This window comes from Lonchura striata, chromosome 11 (genome assembly GCF_046129695.1).
Source record: "Lonchura striata isolate bLonStr1 chromosome 11, bLonStr1.mat, whole genome shotgun sequence".
NCBI classification, from domain to species: domain Eukaryota; kingdom Metazoa; phylum Chordata; class Aves; order Passeriformes; family Estrildidae; genus Lonchura; species Lonchura striata.
This window is the reverse complement of record NC_134613.1, coordinates 15,372,954-15,386,524: the sequence shown is the minus strand read 5'-3', so window position 1 is coordinate 15,386,524 and position 13,571 is coordinate 15,372,954. Positions and strand designations below refer to the sequence as shown.

The window sequence follows — 13,571 nt, the reverse complement described above, 5'->3', positions numbered from 1 at the left end:
ACACCCTCTGATATGCATTTCCCAGCACATAAATGTGAGCAGCATTTATGTGGCTGCTCTGAGCTCGTTCTTTGCACTCACTTGCAACGTTCGTGGTTATTTGCACTTTCACACATCATCTTCACAAAAGGCTGAGCTCAGCTTATTAAATGTTTGACAGAATATTGCTGCTGTGACTGAAATATTACACTTCAGACTTCACAGATAGCAATGGTAAGACTAAAAAAGAAAATAGGTACCTTTCCAGCAAAGGGTTAGAAAATAAAATGAAGCAGTGAACTGCTTAATGCATGTTAATTCTGATTAATATTATTCTTCCTCCACAGATGTTGAGCTAGAAAATATCTGTATTCTCTCATAGCTCGGCACTTTCCTTTGTTTCCTCACTGCAGCTGCAGACTGATGGATCTAAAAGGTGAGTTTAATTCACCATCAGGTTTAAAGTTCTATTAGGCCACGGCTGGAGATTTCATTTTCAGTTTTAACAATAGTCTAGACAGATGTGCATCTCCAACAGGGATAAGGAAAGTTCTTTGATGAGCAAGTCAGCTGGCTATGCTCGCTATTGCAGTAAGATAGCCCCACACTCTGGTGGGCTTCAAGCTCTGTAGTGGAGCTCTAGACCACTTCTTGGAAAGAAAGCCCATACATACAGATGTGTATGTAAATTGAAGTGACAGGCAGAAAATAAATAGGACTGGTGTGGGAGACATGGCTAATAAAAACACTAATGATCTATGATTTTCAGGCTTCAGTGGTAATTTATTTCAATATATAAGGTAAATTTCAGATTCCAACATTATAAGCAATGTCAGTGCAGTTCTTACTTACCTTTCACTGGACATTCAATCAAAATATTTGCTCCAATTCTTGCCACGATTGAACTTCCAACAACTGTCGAGAAACTGCTGGCTTCCAGATTTGTCATATTTAACACAGAGGAGAAGATGACAGGAACCTCTTTGAAATTAAAGGGATAGTAAGTTTCAAAAGCTTTATTTAACTTCTAAATGTAGCTCTTGTGTTTAAATTCATCATGTTTGGAACAGAATTCAGTCTGCAAAGCAGCAGCCAGAAAAGACAGGTGGGACAGATATAGGCAGACTATGTTCACACCTGCTGTGGTTTTAAAGCAACAAGACCATCTTACTGCTGCCTATTAAATCAGGTAGAGTTTCATGGTCTGCCAATAAAAGCAACTATTTCATATTGCAGTGGGCATGGGTGTTTATATGCATATATTTATACATATATCTCTATGTGCATGTATATATACATATATGTGTGTGTGTGTGTGTGTGTGTGTGTGTGTTTGTGTGTGTGTGTAAAAGCCTGGTTTTGTGGAATGTCACTGTTTTACCTGCACGCAATAGCAGTGATGTTTCCATGTCAAAACCAGAGTCATTAACAACCAGGCATCCATAGGTACCAAGTTCCTTTTGAGTAGGATTCCGAATCTGCACTTTTCCAGTGGTCTCCAGGATCACCCTGCACAATAACCAAGGAAATACAAGGGTTACTACCATGGCACAAACCCAGCTGAATCCCCTTGCAAGAGTTAGAGACAGAGCAGCAAAGCTCCTTTTTGGGAGTTGGCAGATCCAGAGCAGCAGAAGCAGCCACAGCTCTGCCTCCTCTCTGGTGGCAGAAGGGGAGCACTCAGGGATGCACACAGGGAGGATTGTTCAGATCTCCTTCTCCTACAGGAATGTGTCCCACTTGCAGCCCTTGGAAGGGCAGTGCATTTGCTACCACAAACCAGGATCCCCTGGGCACAAAAGTGTGAATAAATCAGAATACCACAATTAAAACTATTAGGCTTGGCAAGAAATCGATCCCTCCAGAGCAAGCTTGGTTTTCAGCAGAATTGGGGAATTCACAAATCTATGGCCTGATCTGACTTTCAAATTACTATGGGGCTGGGGTTGTTGGGGCTTTTTAAAAATATCATCATTGAAGATAAAGTCTTCCACCAAAACCTCACAGGCATCTTGAATACCTTGCCTGTCCTCGGAGGAGGATCACAGCCTGGGGAAGAGGCTGAAAATTACTTTTCTCCTCTGTTATCTTTCTCAGCACAAAGTTACATGACTTGCCACACATGACTCAGCACATCCCAAAAACGTGCAGCTGGTGTTTTCCCACACTGAGTACATTTACACAATAGATTAACAAAACCCAAAAAATTAATAATACTTGTGTCTCTTGTGTCTCAACAAAACAAGCCACGTCATGCATGGCTCAAGTCCATCCTTCTTTACAAACCTGACAGATAAAGACCATTTACCTCCTCACACTCTTTCAGATGCAATGCTATTAACATCCCTTTGAGTCCACATACATATATGTAAATTTATGTATAAGAAACCTTACTGGGAAAAGCATTTTCATATTTTGCTAATCTATGCCTTAAGTGCAAGAATATCAGTCTGGGCTAAAATTAGGAAGCAAACATATTTGTGAATAAACAAAACACCATCATGTTCACAAAAACTGAAGCATCACTTGCCACAAATTAATGGAAAATTATGCACATGTCACAAAACAAACATAACTGTTGGGAGCAACATGGTTCCAAAAACATTTTCAATTTTTAAAATGGCTTAGTTTGGGTATCTTTGCTTTAATTGATAGTCCTGGAGAAGTGTATTTTTCTTGGCAGTGCATTTAATCAGTTAAATATATTGAGAAATATCCAACAGCACCTTTATCGTTTCAGAACCAGTTTTTTCATTACTCAAGAGCTAGCTGTAATTCCAAGAGGCTCACACACAAAGTTAATGTTAATATTACCAGGTGAGCTTCTAATTTATCAGCACTGAAGTAGAAGTATTTGCTCAGTCTTGAGCAAATATCTGATTGTAACAGCTTAGCTTGCTGTTCTCATTTGTCAGCTCTCAAATGTGATGGTAAAACAGGTTCTTTATTATTCTGAATGTCACTGTCCTCAACAGAAATATTTTAAAGTATTGAAAAACATCCTCATATTTTTATTTTTCAATTGAAGTTATGCAGCTTCAGTAACAAATAGTGTGTTGAAGAATGGTGAGGGTACCATTGATATTTTCCCTTCTTAAAATGAGTAAGAGCTAAGACTTCTTTTCATCTATACCATGGCAGATGTTTTTAATGTGTTCCCACTGTATTTAGTATCTGAATGAATCCAATAGCCTCTCTAATTTGAGGGTAAATCTGCTCTTTTTCTGACACAGCTGAAATGATTAAAGCAGATCAAAAAATACAGCCAGGACATCCAAAACACTTCACCTTATAAAAATAGTAAATCATCCTATGTAGCATCCTGGAAATGACCAAACACTTGGATGTCAGTAAAGCCAAACAATGTGACTGACACTTGAAAGAATAAATTACTTAACTAGGATGGAAGGCCCAATGGCCATACTTATCTCATTTTTACAACAGTATGTTCTAATATTGCACAGCAGGGTGGATTTTTTCCGTCTACAGTGACATAATAAGTAATTCAAAAGTAAAAGAGAAACCATTTGCTTACTTTGCAGAGGCTTTTAATGTCTCGCCATCTTTTGTCCAAGTATGTTTCACTTCACTCATACCAGCTGTTTCACACAGTAGATTGACAGCATGAGTATTCTTGGTCAGAAAAACTGTATTTCCAATTCGTACAGTTACTGTTTTGTTGAAGGAAACTTGAGGAATTTCCTTTTGCCTGATAATAACTGGAACCTTCTGGTCAAACATTAACTTATCAACCGTTTTAGAGCTGAAACGTTCGGATTCGTTTGGCGATTTGCTTGTGAGTTTGGAGGAAACTTTCTCATCTTGGGCCCCCTTCCATTTTTCAGCAGCTGGTTGTGGACGCCTGGATAATTCAGCAATCAAGTGGTAGATGAGCTGGGAGGCCAGGTCATCGCTGACTTCTCCAGTCTCGATGAGCTGGCTCATGTTCCTCAGGAGCTCCTCGAACTGTGCGGTGTCCATGCTGTAGGCGCCCTGGAGAGCTGCAGCCTCCAGCCGCTTGTTCCTGAACTCTCGAGAGCTGAAGTCTTCTGCTGAATTACCTGCAAAGCTGCCACGGCTCTGCAGGAATGGCTGATCATTGACTTGCCTGTCACCCAGGAAGAGCTCGTTCTTCTTGCTCCACATTTGCCACATTTTGCTCATCTTGTGCCATTTGGCCCCGAGGCTGTTGGCCTCGTTGTGATCGGGGTCGCTGGGCTCGCTGGGCTGCTTTCGGGGGGGCGGGGGCTCGATGAGCCTGTTGTCAGTCCCGATGAGTTTGAGCACAAAGGTTTCGTGCACAGAGCCTGCGATGCACCGGTACACACCAATATCCCCGGCCTCCAGACAGTGGATTTTCAGCGAGCCTGACTTAGTGATGCCAAGCCTTTTGGAGTTCTCTAAGTGCTGTCCATCTTTCTCCCAGCGGATAAGGGACTTCTGGAACCTTCGCACGGGGCACTTAATTACCACAGATGTTTTTGGGAGTAAGTAGGCTCGGCTTCCTATGGTAAAATTAATGCGCTTCTCTGGCCGTGTCTGAATATAGACTCGGTGAATGCTGACAATCTGAGGTCCATGGGCAGAAAACTTCCCTGGAAGCTTGGGTTTGATCTCTGCAAGAAAACAATATGTTGGAAAGCATCTAGTCACTGGCAGTCATACTTACAAAATCTGCTTTTCACAGAATTCTTGAAAGAGCTTTTCCTGACTTTGTTCAAGTCAGACTGCAACACACTTTTATCTGAGTCACAAAAATGCAAAAAATATGAACAACATGAAACCATAACATTCCCTTGCTTTGGCCAAGAATACTATTGCTTCTTCCCCAAATCTCCTAACAATAAAAGGATACAGGCAACATATACCTATGTGAAGGACTTGATAGCGCATACAGATATGAAAGGATATGTACAGATACTATATATTACTCCATATATATGTTCATATTCTAGTTATATTTCCTACTTCTGCCTCAGAAAGATGGAAATGAAGAAACTGATTTTAAAAAATGTGAACACATTATCACTTTCCCCGCATTTGAGCACTGTTGAGTGCAGAATGACCTAAATAAAACAAAATCTATCCAAAATGTATGGCTCCCCTTGACTCTTATTTAAAATGTTGGCTGGCTGTGCTGGTTGCCTGAGTCAAGCCAAGCTGATAGCAGCACAGGAGGTGAAAGAAACAGTCAGTGAAGACACAGTACATGAAACCGGCAAAGCCACCCTTTAATCACAGGCTGAGGGTAATTAATTAGGGTTGAAAGATGAATTTCTGACAGTGTTGTGCCAAGAAAGTAGGGAGGGAAGGGAGGAAAGAGAGAAATAAGGCAGAATTCTGAAAGGCTGAATATAGTGATCAGATGAATTACAAAAGAAGGCAATAACAGCATAAAGCTTCATGCAGGCTGGGTATAGAGACACTGGGTATTATGAAGCTCCTCCTGCTCGGAACTGCAGGCACCAGGATGCTGGAAGGTTTCTAGGGAGCTGCCTGCATGAGCAGCACCAGGGGCAGGCTTTCCCAGAAGGCTGGGGAGGCTCAGGGGGCTGCAGTGGTGGGGATGCTGCTGTGCCGGCATTGCAGTGGTGGGGATGCTGCTGTGCTGTCACTGCAGTGGTGGGGATGCTGCTGTGCCGGCATTGCAGTGGTGGGGATGCTGCTGTGCTGTCACTGCAGTGATGGGGATGCTGCTGTGCTGTCACTGCAGTGATGGGGATGCTGCTGTGCTGGCACTGCAGTGGTGGGGATGCTGCTGTGCCGGCACTGCAGTGGTGGGGATGCTGCTGTGCCGGCACTGCAGTGATGGGGATGCTGCTGTGTTGACACTGCAGTGGTGGGGATGTCGCTGTGCCGGCACTGCTGTGCCCGCTTTGATCCGCAGAACGGGTCTGGCTGAGAGCAGCAGGCAAGGAGAACAAAGCACTGCAGGAGCACCCCCAAGCCCTTCCAGGCCAGCTCGAATGGGCCGCGTGGGAAGAGTCAGGAAATGATGATGTTGGTGCTAGAAAACAGCCCGGTTGTGTTTGGTGACCCAGCGCTTTGGTATGTGACACAGACAAAACTCAGAGCCCGCCGAAGGAGCCGATGAGCCAGGAAATGGACACACAGATCACAGCACTTCTCAGCTCATCTGAACCTGAAATCAGTACTGCTTTTCCACCTGGGAGGTACTGAAATAAAAAGACAACTACAATGATGGCACAGAAATGATACAGAAAAAGCTGCATATACATGTGCTCCGAATATGCTGTGAAGAAATAGGTGAAAAGCGAAATGCTTCGAGCATTCAATAAGTGTGTACACTATAGGAACTACACCCTGGAGTGCGTTCTTATGCTTATAAAACAAAATGGTTATTTTCAATGTTTTGGGTAATGAGTTCAGACCTGTGGGGATATCATGGTTTCATAATTACACAGCTTTTAAATCGGCATTTGTTATCCAGATACAAGGTTCCCTCAACCATTTCACATGGTACAACAATTAAATTGTTTTAGGCACTCAGTTTACTAAAATTATTAAAGTAGCATCCTGTTTTTAATAAATTATTGCGCCCCAAATATTTATTTTCAGGGAAGAATTCCAGTATTAAATCTCCCATTTCCAAAATCCAATTTACAGACACAGTAAGTGTAACTTTAAACACACAAATTAAAATACTTCAGGCTGTGGTCTGTTTACACTAGTTATTCCAACTTCGAATTAAACCCAGTGCATACTTATAAATATGTTAACAAGTCTCATCCATTTCATTTCTTTAAAAAGGACAGACCACTGACTCTCATTAGCAGCTCAACACTAAAGGGTGGGTGTGTTTTTACTGCTGGCTGGTGAGCAAGGCTGAGAGTGAAACAAAGTTCAGAGTTGTGGATGGCAGGCCATATAAATATATAAGGTCATATGAATGTATGAGGCCACATAACTTTGCATTCTCTAGGTCCTTACTGTCATTCAATCTTGCAGCTGCTGAGGTAATGGACTGTTTGGGAGGGTAAAGGTAAATCTTAAGGAATATGTGCTGGAGCCTTTGGACCTCATTATCACCTGATACAAATCCATCTGCATCTGTGACCTGTAATGGTCCTGAACAGCTTCAGCTGGGTTTCAGATCCTGGTGACCTCAGGGCTAGACTGGTGTTATTTCCTATTTCTCAGAGCCCGGAGTCAGGAATGTTTCTACTTAATAAGCACTACTAAGTCAGAAAACAGCTACTATTACCAGTCTCAGGGTAAAAGATTAAGTCTAAAATGACTCAGCATTGTCATGAGACAGTAGAAAAAGGCACTCATGTGAGCCACAGAAGCATCACCATGAGGAGGGAGATTTAGAAACTGCTCTCCAAGGCAAGAACCCCCAACAGCACCCACACTGCTCCTCACCCATCCACATCATTCCTTGTCCTACAGAGGAGATGCCTCCTGCATGTTCCTGGGAATCCAAAGCCTGCTGCTGTCCCAGCCCTGCAAGACCCAAACAGGAACTGCAGGTGTGGAGCAGCCTCACACCTTCCCCCTGCTCCTGCTGTGCTGTGAGAGAACCTCCAGCAGATCTGAGCTGCAAAGGCTTCCCTGCTCCACAGGGAGCTGGAAATGGAGGGAGAGGACAGAGATTCTCTTTATGACTTTGATCTGCACCCATTCTGGCTGATGTTGTTCCCTCTGCAGCCCCGTGTGCTGCTCTCTAGGCACTGTGCTGGAAGCTGACATTAATATCAGTCTGAACTAAGCAATTTGCAAACCAGCTCCACTGCCATTCAACTATCCACAATTAATTAAATTCAGATAGATATGCAACTCAAAATATTTTATTAAACCTTATGCCAAGGACATTCCTGAAAGTCCACAGGGCTTTATTTAAGTGGAGTTTTGAACCTCAGGATTTTGGCATGTTAATCTGAAATGCAGGCCAGGAAAAGAAGTTTCATATTATGTATGAATCAGTAATTATTCTATTTCTTATGTTGTTTTGTGAATAATTTTTAAAGCAAAGCTTCAAAATGTATTTCTTCACAACACTGTGAGTTGAGTCAAAACATGGCTGTGTCTGACTGGTGATCAGAACAAGGCCATTTAAAAAGGCTTTTTGTTTTTCCCCAGCTCAAAACTAAAAGCTCTTTTTTTCCCCTGTCTTCTCAGCCTCCTGCTCCCCAAATCTGCAAACCAATACTCTCCATTATAAAAGAAGGTGAGCACAGGTTCAGACATAAGGAGCCTGCATTCACATCTGCCTATTCCAAATTAGCAAATGTAATTGAACACACTCTGTATCAGAGGCATTTTCCCATTGCTGTTAAACAATTAATGCAACTCCCATCAGTATTATAACTCAATTGTGCTCAAATTGTACAATTTCTGTAGACAATCCTTCTGAAAAGATTCTTGTAGAGAAAGTAACAAAACATCAGTTTTTCAAAGAATGTCTGTACTGTCACCACTCCCTGTGCAGCTAATGAGGCCAGTATTGCAATTTTTACAAGGAAAGATAGAAATTATACCAAAAATTATCACTGGCACAGAGTTTCAGGTTTTGAATTCCACCATGTTAAGCAAAATGTCCAGTGTAATACAAACATACAGAGAAAAGGCAGAACTGGATTCTTATCTTTTCTAATGCCCTTTGTAATTTCTGTCAAATTTATTAATTTTATTAATTTTTCTTTTTTTTTTCCAGTTGGAATAGTGTAAATGATAAAGGAAAAATCAGATCAAATTGTGCATAAGAGTGAGCGGGAGAGGTATGCACCATAATATATATTCAAAAACTACTTCTTGAGACCATAACCTTTGTTTTTGTGTGGTAGAAATAAAAATAAAAGCAATCCTGCTCTTACTGGTATAGTAATTATGACACTCAGTTTGTGCCCACTTATGCTGTGATAGTATAGGGAGATGAGTGAATTAACGTGCATACAGATTTCTCTTTTATAAATAGATCATTCCACATCAGCAAGGAACCAGATAAAGTCACATACTTACTGTTGCAGGCACTCATCTGACAAGACCTTACAAGCAGTGAAGGAGACAGAGCACTACACATCGATCCATTTAATGGGACATATTGGCCCTTTGCTGTTAGGTTTTGGCAGGCAAGTTTCCTTCTCTGGATTCCAACACCACAGCTCACTGAGCACTGTGAAAGGAAGGATGCAGTCAAGCTAAACCTGTGGTTCTCCACACCACACATGCTAATTTTAAACTAGTTTGTTTTGTGGTGGTTTTCTTTTAATTTTTTTTAGTTCTGAAAGAGTTCACACACTCTACTTCATAGGAATCCTTGTGTTCAATAGTTATTAGACTCTTATATTAGTTACTAAACTCTCTCCACTTTTCCAGACAACAAAAATGTAAGACAGACAGTTTTTCCAGCAAGCAAGTCATGAATTAAAATAACATGACAGTGTTTATGCCCAGCCATGGGCAAAACAGAGCAATGAGATCAGGTACCTGAGAGGAACAACTCAGCAGGTTCTAAAGAGTCTCTGGCAAGTCTCTCAACCCTCTCTCTTAAGTTGTATTGCATGAAATTGTAATTGCAGCTTCTAAATTCAAATTTCTAAATCATTTTGAATGGGGAGTGGTAGCAAGCTTGCATTAAACAGAAAGGAGGAGGAGATATTCCAGAATAATGCAAAGATTTGCTTTTTGGAAGCCATACCATGAAATCATTGATAGCTAAACATGTCCTTCAGCGACTGAAGCAGTGCCCAGGAAGGGGGCAGTGACCAGTCTGGGGGCAGGCAGGGATGCACAGTTTAGTTCAGGACAGGCCTTGTGACAGCTCCAGCAGCCCTGGCAGCTCCAAAAGCTCAGTTACCCAGGCAGAAATCTTCAGAGCTTTTGTTGCAATGGAGGGTTTTGTTTCACCATTATTGAGGTTTGCTCACCTTGGACCATTCTCCAAAGACCAGCTGAGGAGGACAATCAACTTTTGCACATGCTTTACTAGTTGGCAATTTGGGCTCCTGGCAGGTGTCATCAGGGTGTTTCAGGAAACTTCCATCTGTCAGCAGCTGCTTACAGGACACTCTGCGGGTCTGAATCCCTCCTCCACAGGTACGTGAACACTAAGGAGGAGAATCAAATACAGCATTTACACCTGCATGGACATCTGTGCTCTTGAAAAATGACATCTACTTTCAATGACAAATCAAGCAGCATGGAAAATTCAGTGTTAAAATATTAATGTATTAGAGATGAGAAGTGGAGTTCAAATGTCAAACATGCCACATGAATGCATGGAAGTAGTAGAAATCTTAGAGAAAAACGTGCATCTTACACATAAATCTATGTCACTCACCAGTTAATACATAAAAAAAAAAAAAAGAGAAAAGAAGGTTATGGTGTTTAGAGAGCATAGGGAGAGAGATGATGTATGGAAAAACAGGTATCCAGCCTTCTGAAATCCTCACAAGGAGTTCCAGCTCATCCTGTGCTACCCGTGGGCACAGGAGTCTGAAGCAGTGCTTTTGGGTTAGTTTGCTCTAATGATGGAAGCTGAAACGCACCCAGCAACTCGGGAACTGCCTTGGTGGCCAGGGGAGCCCATTTAGCCTCTGTCTGTGACCCAGCCGTACCTGCTGCCACTCCTCAGCGGTCCAGGCAGGGGGACAGTCGATCTGGTTGCAGGCCTGCAGGGAATGAGGCCTTGGCTCCGCGCACCGGGCAGCGGCAGCGGCGCGCCCGGGCTGCCGGCAGGACACGGCGCGGCTCTGGATGCCCACCCCGCAGCTGGCCGAGCAGCGGCTCCAGGGACCGCTCTGCCACCTGCCCCAAAACACGGCCAGAAAATAAAAACACAGCCTTTAGCATCCCACCTCGCTCTGGGGAAGGGACAGTCTCATCCAAACACAGCCCCGCAAAAAAGCACAGCTGCAGGCACAGTTATTGATCAAGGGCTAAAACACCCCTTTGGTTTGGCTGGCGCATAAAAGTAGAAATTGGATTTATAAACTTGCAGGTAACAAGCAAATGCAGAATTTATTAACAATGAAGTAATAAATGGTCATTTTCAGACAAATTTTACTCCAGTATTTACCTTTGGAGTGCTTCTCTTAAAAGCAGCCTGTTGGCAACCTGCTGATGTTTACATTGATAAATGTAAATATACCTTTCTTATATTTACAAAACTTCCTTTAAATGCATATGTGCTCTATAAAACATCCTGTTCCTCTTAACTTCTTCCCTACTTTTAGCAAGAGCAGATCTCTGCAAACACATAGAAACAATTTGCAAAGGATTTGGGATGTCAGAGATCAGAAATGGGTAAATAAGTCAGCACACATCAGAATTTCACATACGGCCCTTTCAAATGATCAAATGGCCTAGAGGTTTTCTTGGATTTAGACTGGATTTGTTCTTTCCCCAGAATCTCCAAAGAAACATAAGAGCTACATGGAGCTACTAAAGAAGCATTAAATTAATGTGCCTTTAAATCATAACTTCATTTTTTTTAAATTCAATAAAAAGTGAATATCCTCAGCTTTTCTTTTGTGAAATATCTTCAAAATTGTCCTTCTACTACTAGGAGAGTTAAGGCGCTTTTCCCAGCTCTGGCAGATATTCAACATGGAAGAGATTTATTTCAGAAAATGTTCCTTAATTCATCAGTGAGATATGAAGAGTGGAAAAGGAGTGAACAAGACCAAAAAAACACCCCAATCCCAAAACCTGGTTGAAAACGGAAGTAGTGAAATTCCATCCCAAAAGCATGACCACGGTCCTGCAATCTGAACCCTTTCTGAGAAAGCCAATGTTTATTTAAATCCCATTAACCCTTCCTTGGCCACCACATAATCCCATTATTACAGGGTACCTCGGCGGGCAGAGCTTCGTGTTGCAGGTCCGAGTCATCGGGGGTGGCCTCTTGGAATTGTCACACAGGGTTTCACTGACACCTTGCTTTGTGTCCACGTGCAGACACATGGCAATGGCTTCCTGTGTGCCTGCATTTGGAAGGAAAACACCCGTGAAGATGGAAGAGATTTCTGTAAAGCTTGCTCTTGAATAATAATCAGTAAAAAAGCACTGGATTAGATAGCAGGCTTAAAAGTAACATCTCAAGCAAAAGGGAATGCAGAGACAGTTTACATATTTAATACTCAGAAGATAGTTGTGAATTATATCTTAATTTTACTTCTGGGATATTTAAAAGTCTTGATTTGACGTTTTCCACTCTGAAAACCAATTAAACCCCAGTTTTTTCTGTCAAGCTAATAGCAGAGGCTGCATCTACTGGTTCTGTAATGATCCTAAATCAGCTACTACTTCCACTGCCAAAACTGAGGTGAAAGTGATTCCTTCTCACTTACCTTTCCTTTAATAAAAAGCTGAAGATCTGCAAAAATTGTTATAAAAATGCAGAAAACTTGCAAAGCTATAGTCAAGAGAAACCTTCTATGTTTAGTCAGCCATTCTCAGTGGCCAAGAGATGCAATGGTTTTGCTGAAGGCAGCAAATCTGACCCAGCCTAGAGCTTTCCTGACTAGTTACCATTCTTGGCACCTTCTGATCTGCAGCTCTTGCTACCTGGATCTTATTACTAAAGCATGGAAGATTACTAATGCTCAAGTTTCTATGAGCAAAATGAAATGTAACATAAGTTTCCTTTAGAACAAGACAGCTTAGTGAATATACATTCAGTGAACTACTTCTATTTTAAACTTATGCAATTATCCAATTTTATATATCATATTTTTTTAGTATGAAAGCAAAGCCTTGCTCAATTCCAAAGCTCACTCACATTCACATAAAATAGAAGATGGTTGTGTTGTGCCTGGGGGATTCTGTGTATCTGGGTTGTTCTATACAAGCAATGCTAATGATCCAAATACCATAGACCAAAAGAGCTGAAATCATAAAATAACTATATTGTTTCCAGGTTAAAATGGCTTTTGAAGAGCCAGTTTCATAGAATTTAAATTCCTTTCCTTTTTATCTTTTACTTATCTTCAGTGATTTTGTAAGGACATTGCTGACCACCAACCATTCTGATTCCAGTGGGCTGGAATACCTGACACAGATAGTTCCACCCCCAGGCCACTATTTCTCTCCTGTACACAAGCACTGTCATTTTTTCATAAACCAGAGTTCCCTCCATCTCTAAACAATTTTGATTCAATCCAGTGTATTAGCCAGCCCAGGCCACAGTCCCACTTGAGCCAGTCTAAGTACTTCAGACACCTCAGCAGGGGTAAACCAGTAGCAATTTTCAGAAAAACACAAATTTCAATTTCTTGCAGGCTCTCTGGTACATCTCGGGATCCTCTCTGGGATTCATTTGCAGTTCAGAAAGACCTTGTTATATAAATGTTTTGACTACATCTACAAAGTGATTAATATAAAAGTCCTGGCCTTTAAAATGATTTACAACCCATTCAGTTCTCTTGTATCAAAGTATTGATAATTCTGTTAACATAGATAACACGCGGTAAAATAATCTTACTAATCAGGTTGAAAATAAATATTAAACGACAAATACCATGGCTGTCATACAGGCATGAAAATGCCCAAAAATGACAAAACAATAAGCACAATTTTTGTTATAGATGAAGGAGAATGAAAAGCTTTATTTCCAGTCAATCCTCAAT

The 13,571-nt window shown here is 41.6% G+C and overlaps 1 protein-coding gene across 1 annotated transcript in view; it reads right to left on the bottom strand.

Moving 5' to 3' along the window:
* LOC144246973 (ADAMTS-like protein 3) overlaps positions 1-11,907 on the bottom strand; it is a gene marked incomplete at its 3' end in the record, with an annotated part of 30,050 nt that extends 18,143 nt beyond the window's left edge. The window contains exons 1-7 of the mRNA XM_077786007.1: positions 11,798-11,907; positions 10,560-10,749; positions 9,870-10,049; positions 5,781-5,877; positions 3,515-4,631; positions 1,361-1,488; positions 832-960 (exon numbers count right to left, since the gene is read on the bottom strand). Of these exons, the coding sequence (XP_077642133.1) occupies positions 832-960; positions 1,361-1,488; positions 3,515-4,631; positions 5,781-5,877; positions 9,870-10,049; positions 10,560-10,749; positions 11,798-11,907 (1,951 nt within the window). The remainder of the gene's footprint in view (positions 1-831; positions 961-1,360; positions 1,489-3,514; positions 4,632-5,780; positions 5,878-9,869; positions 10,050-10,559; positions 10,750-11,797) is intronic.
* Positions 11,908-13,571: the final 1,664 nt, after the last annotated feature.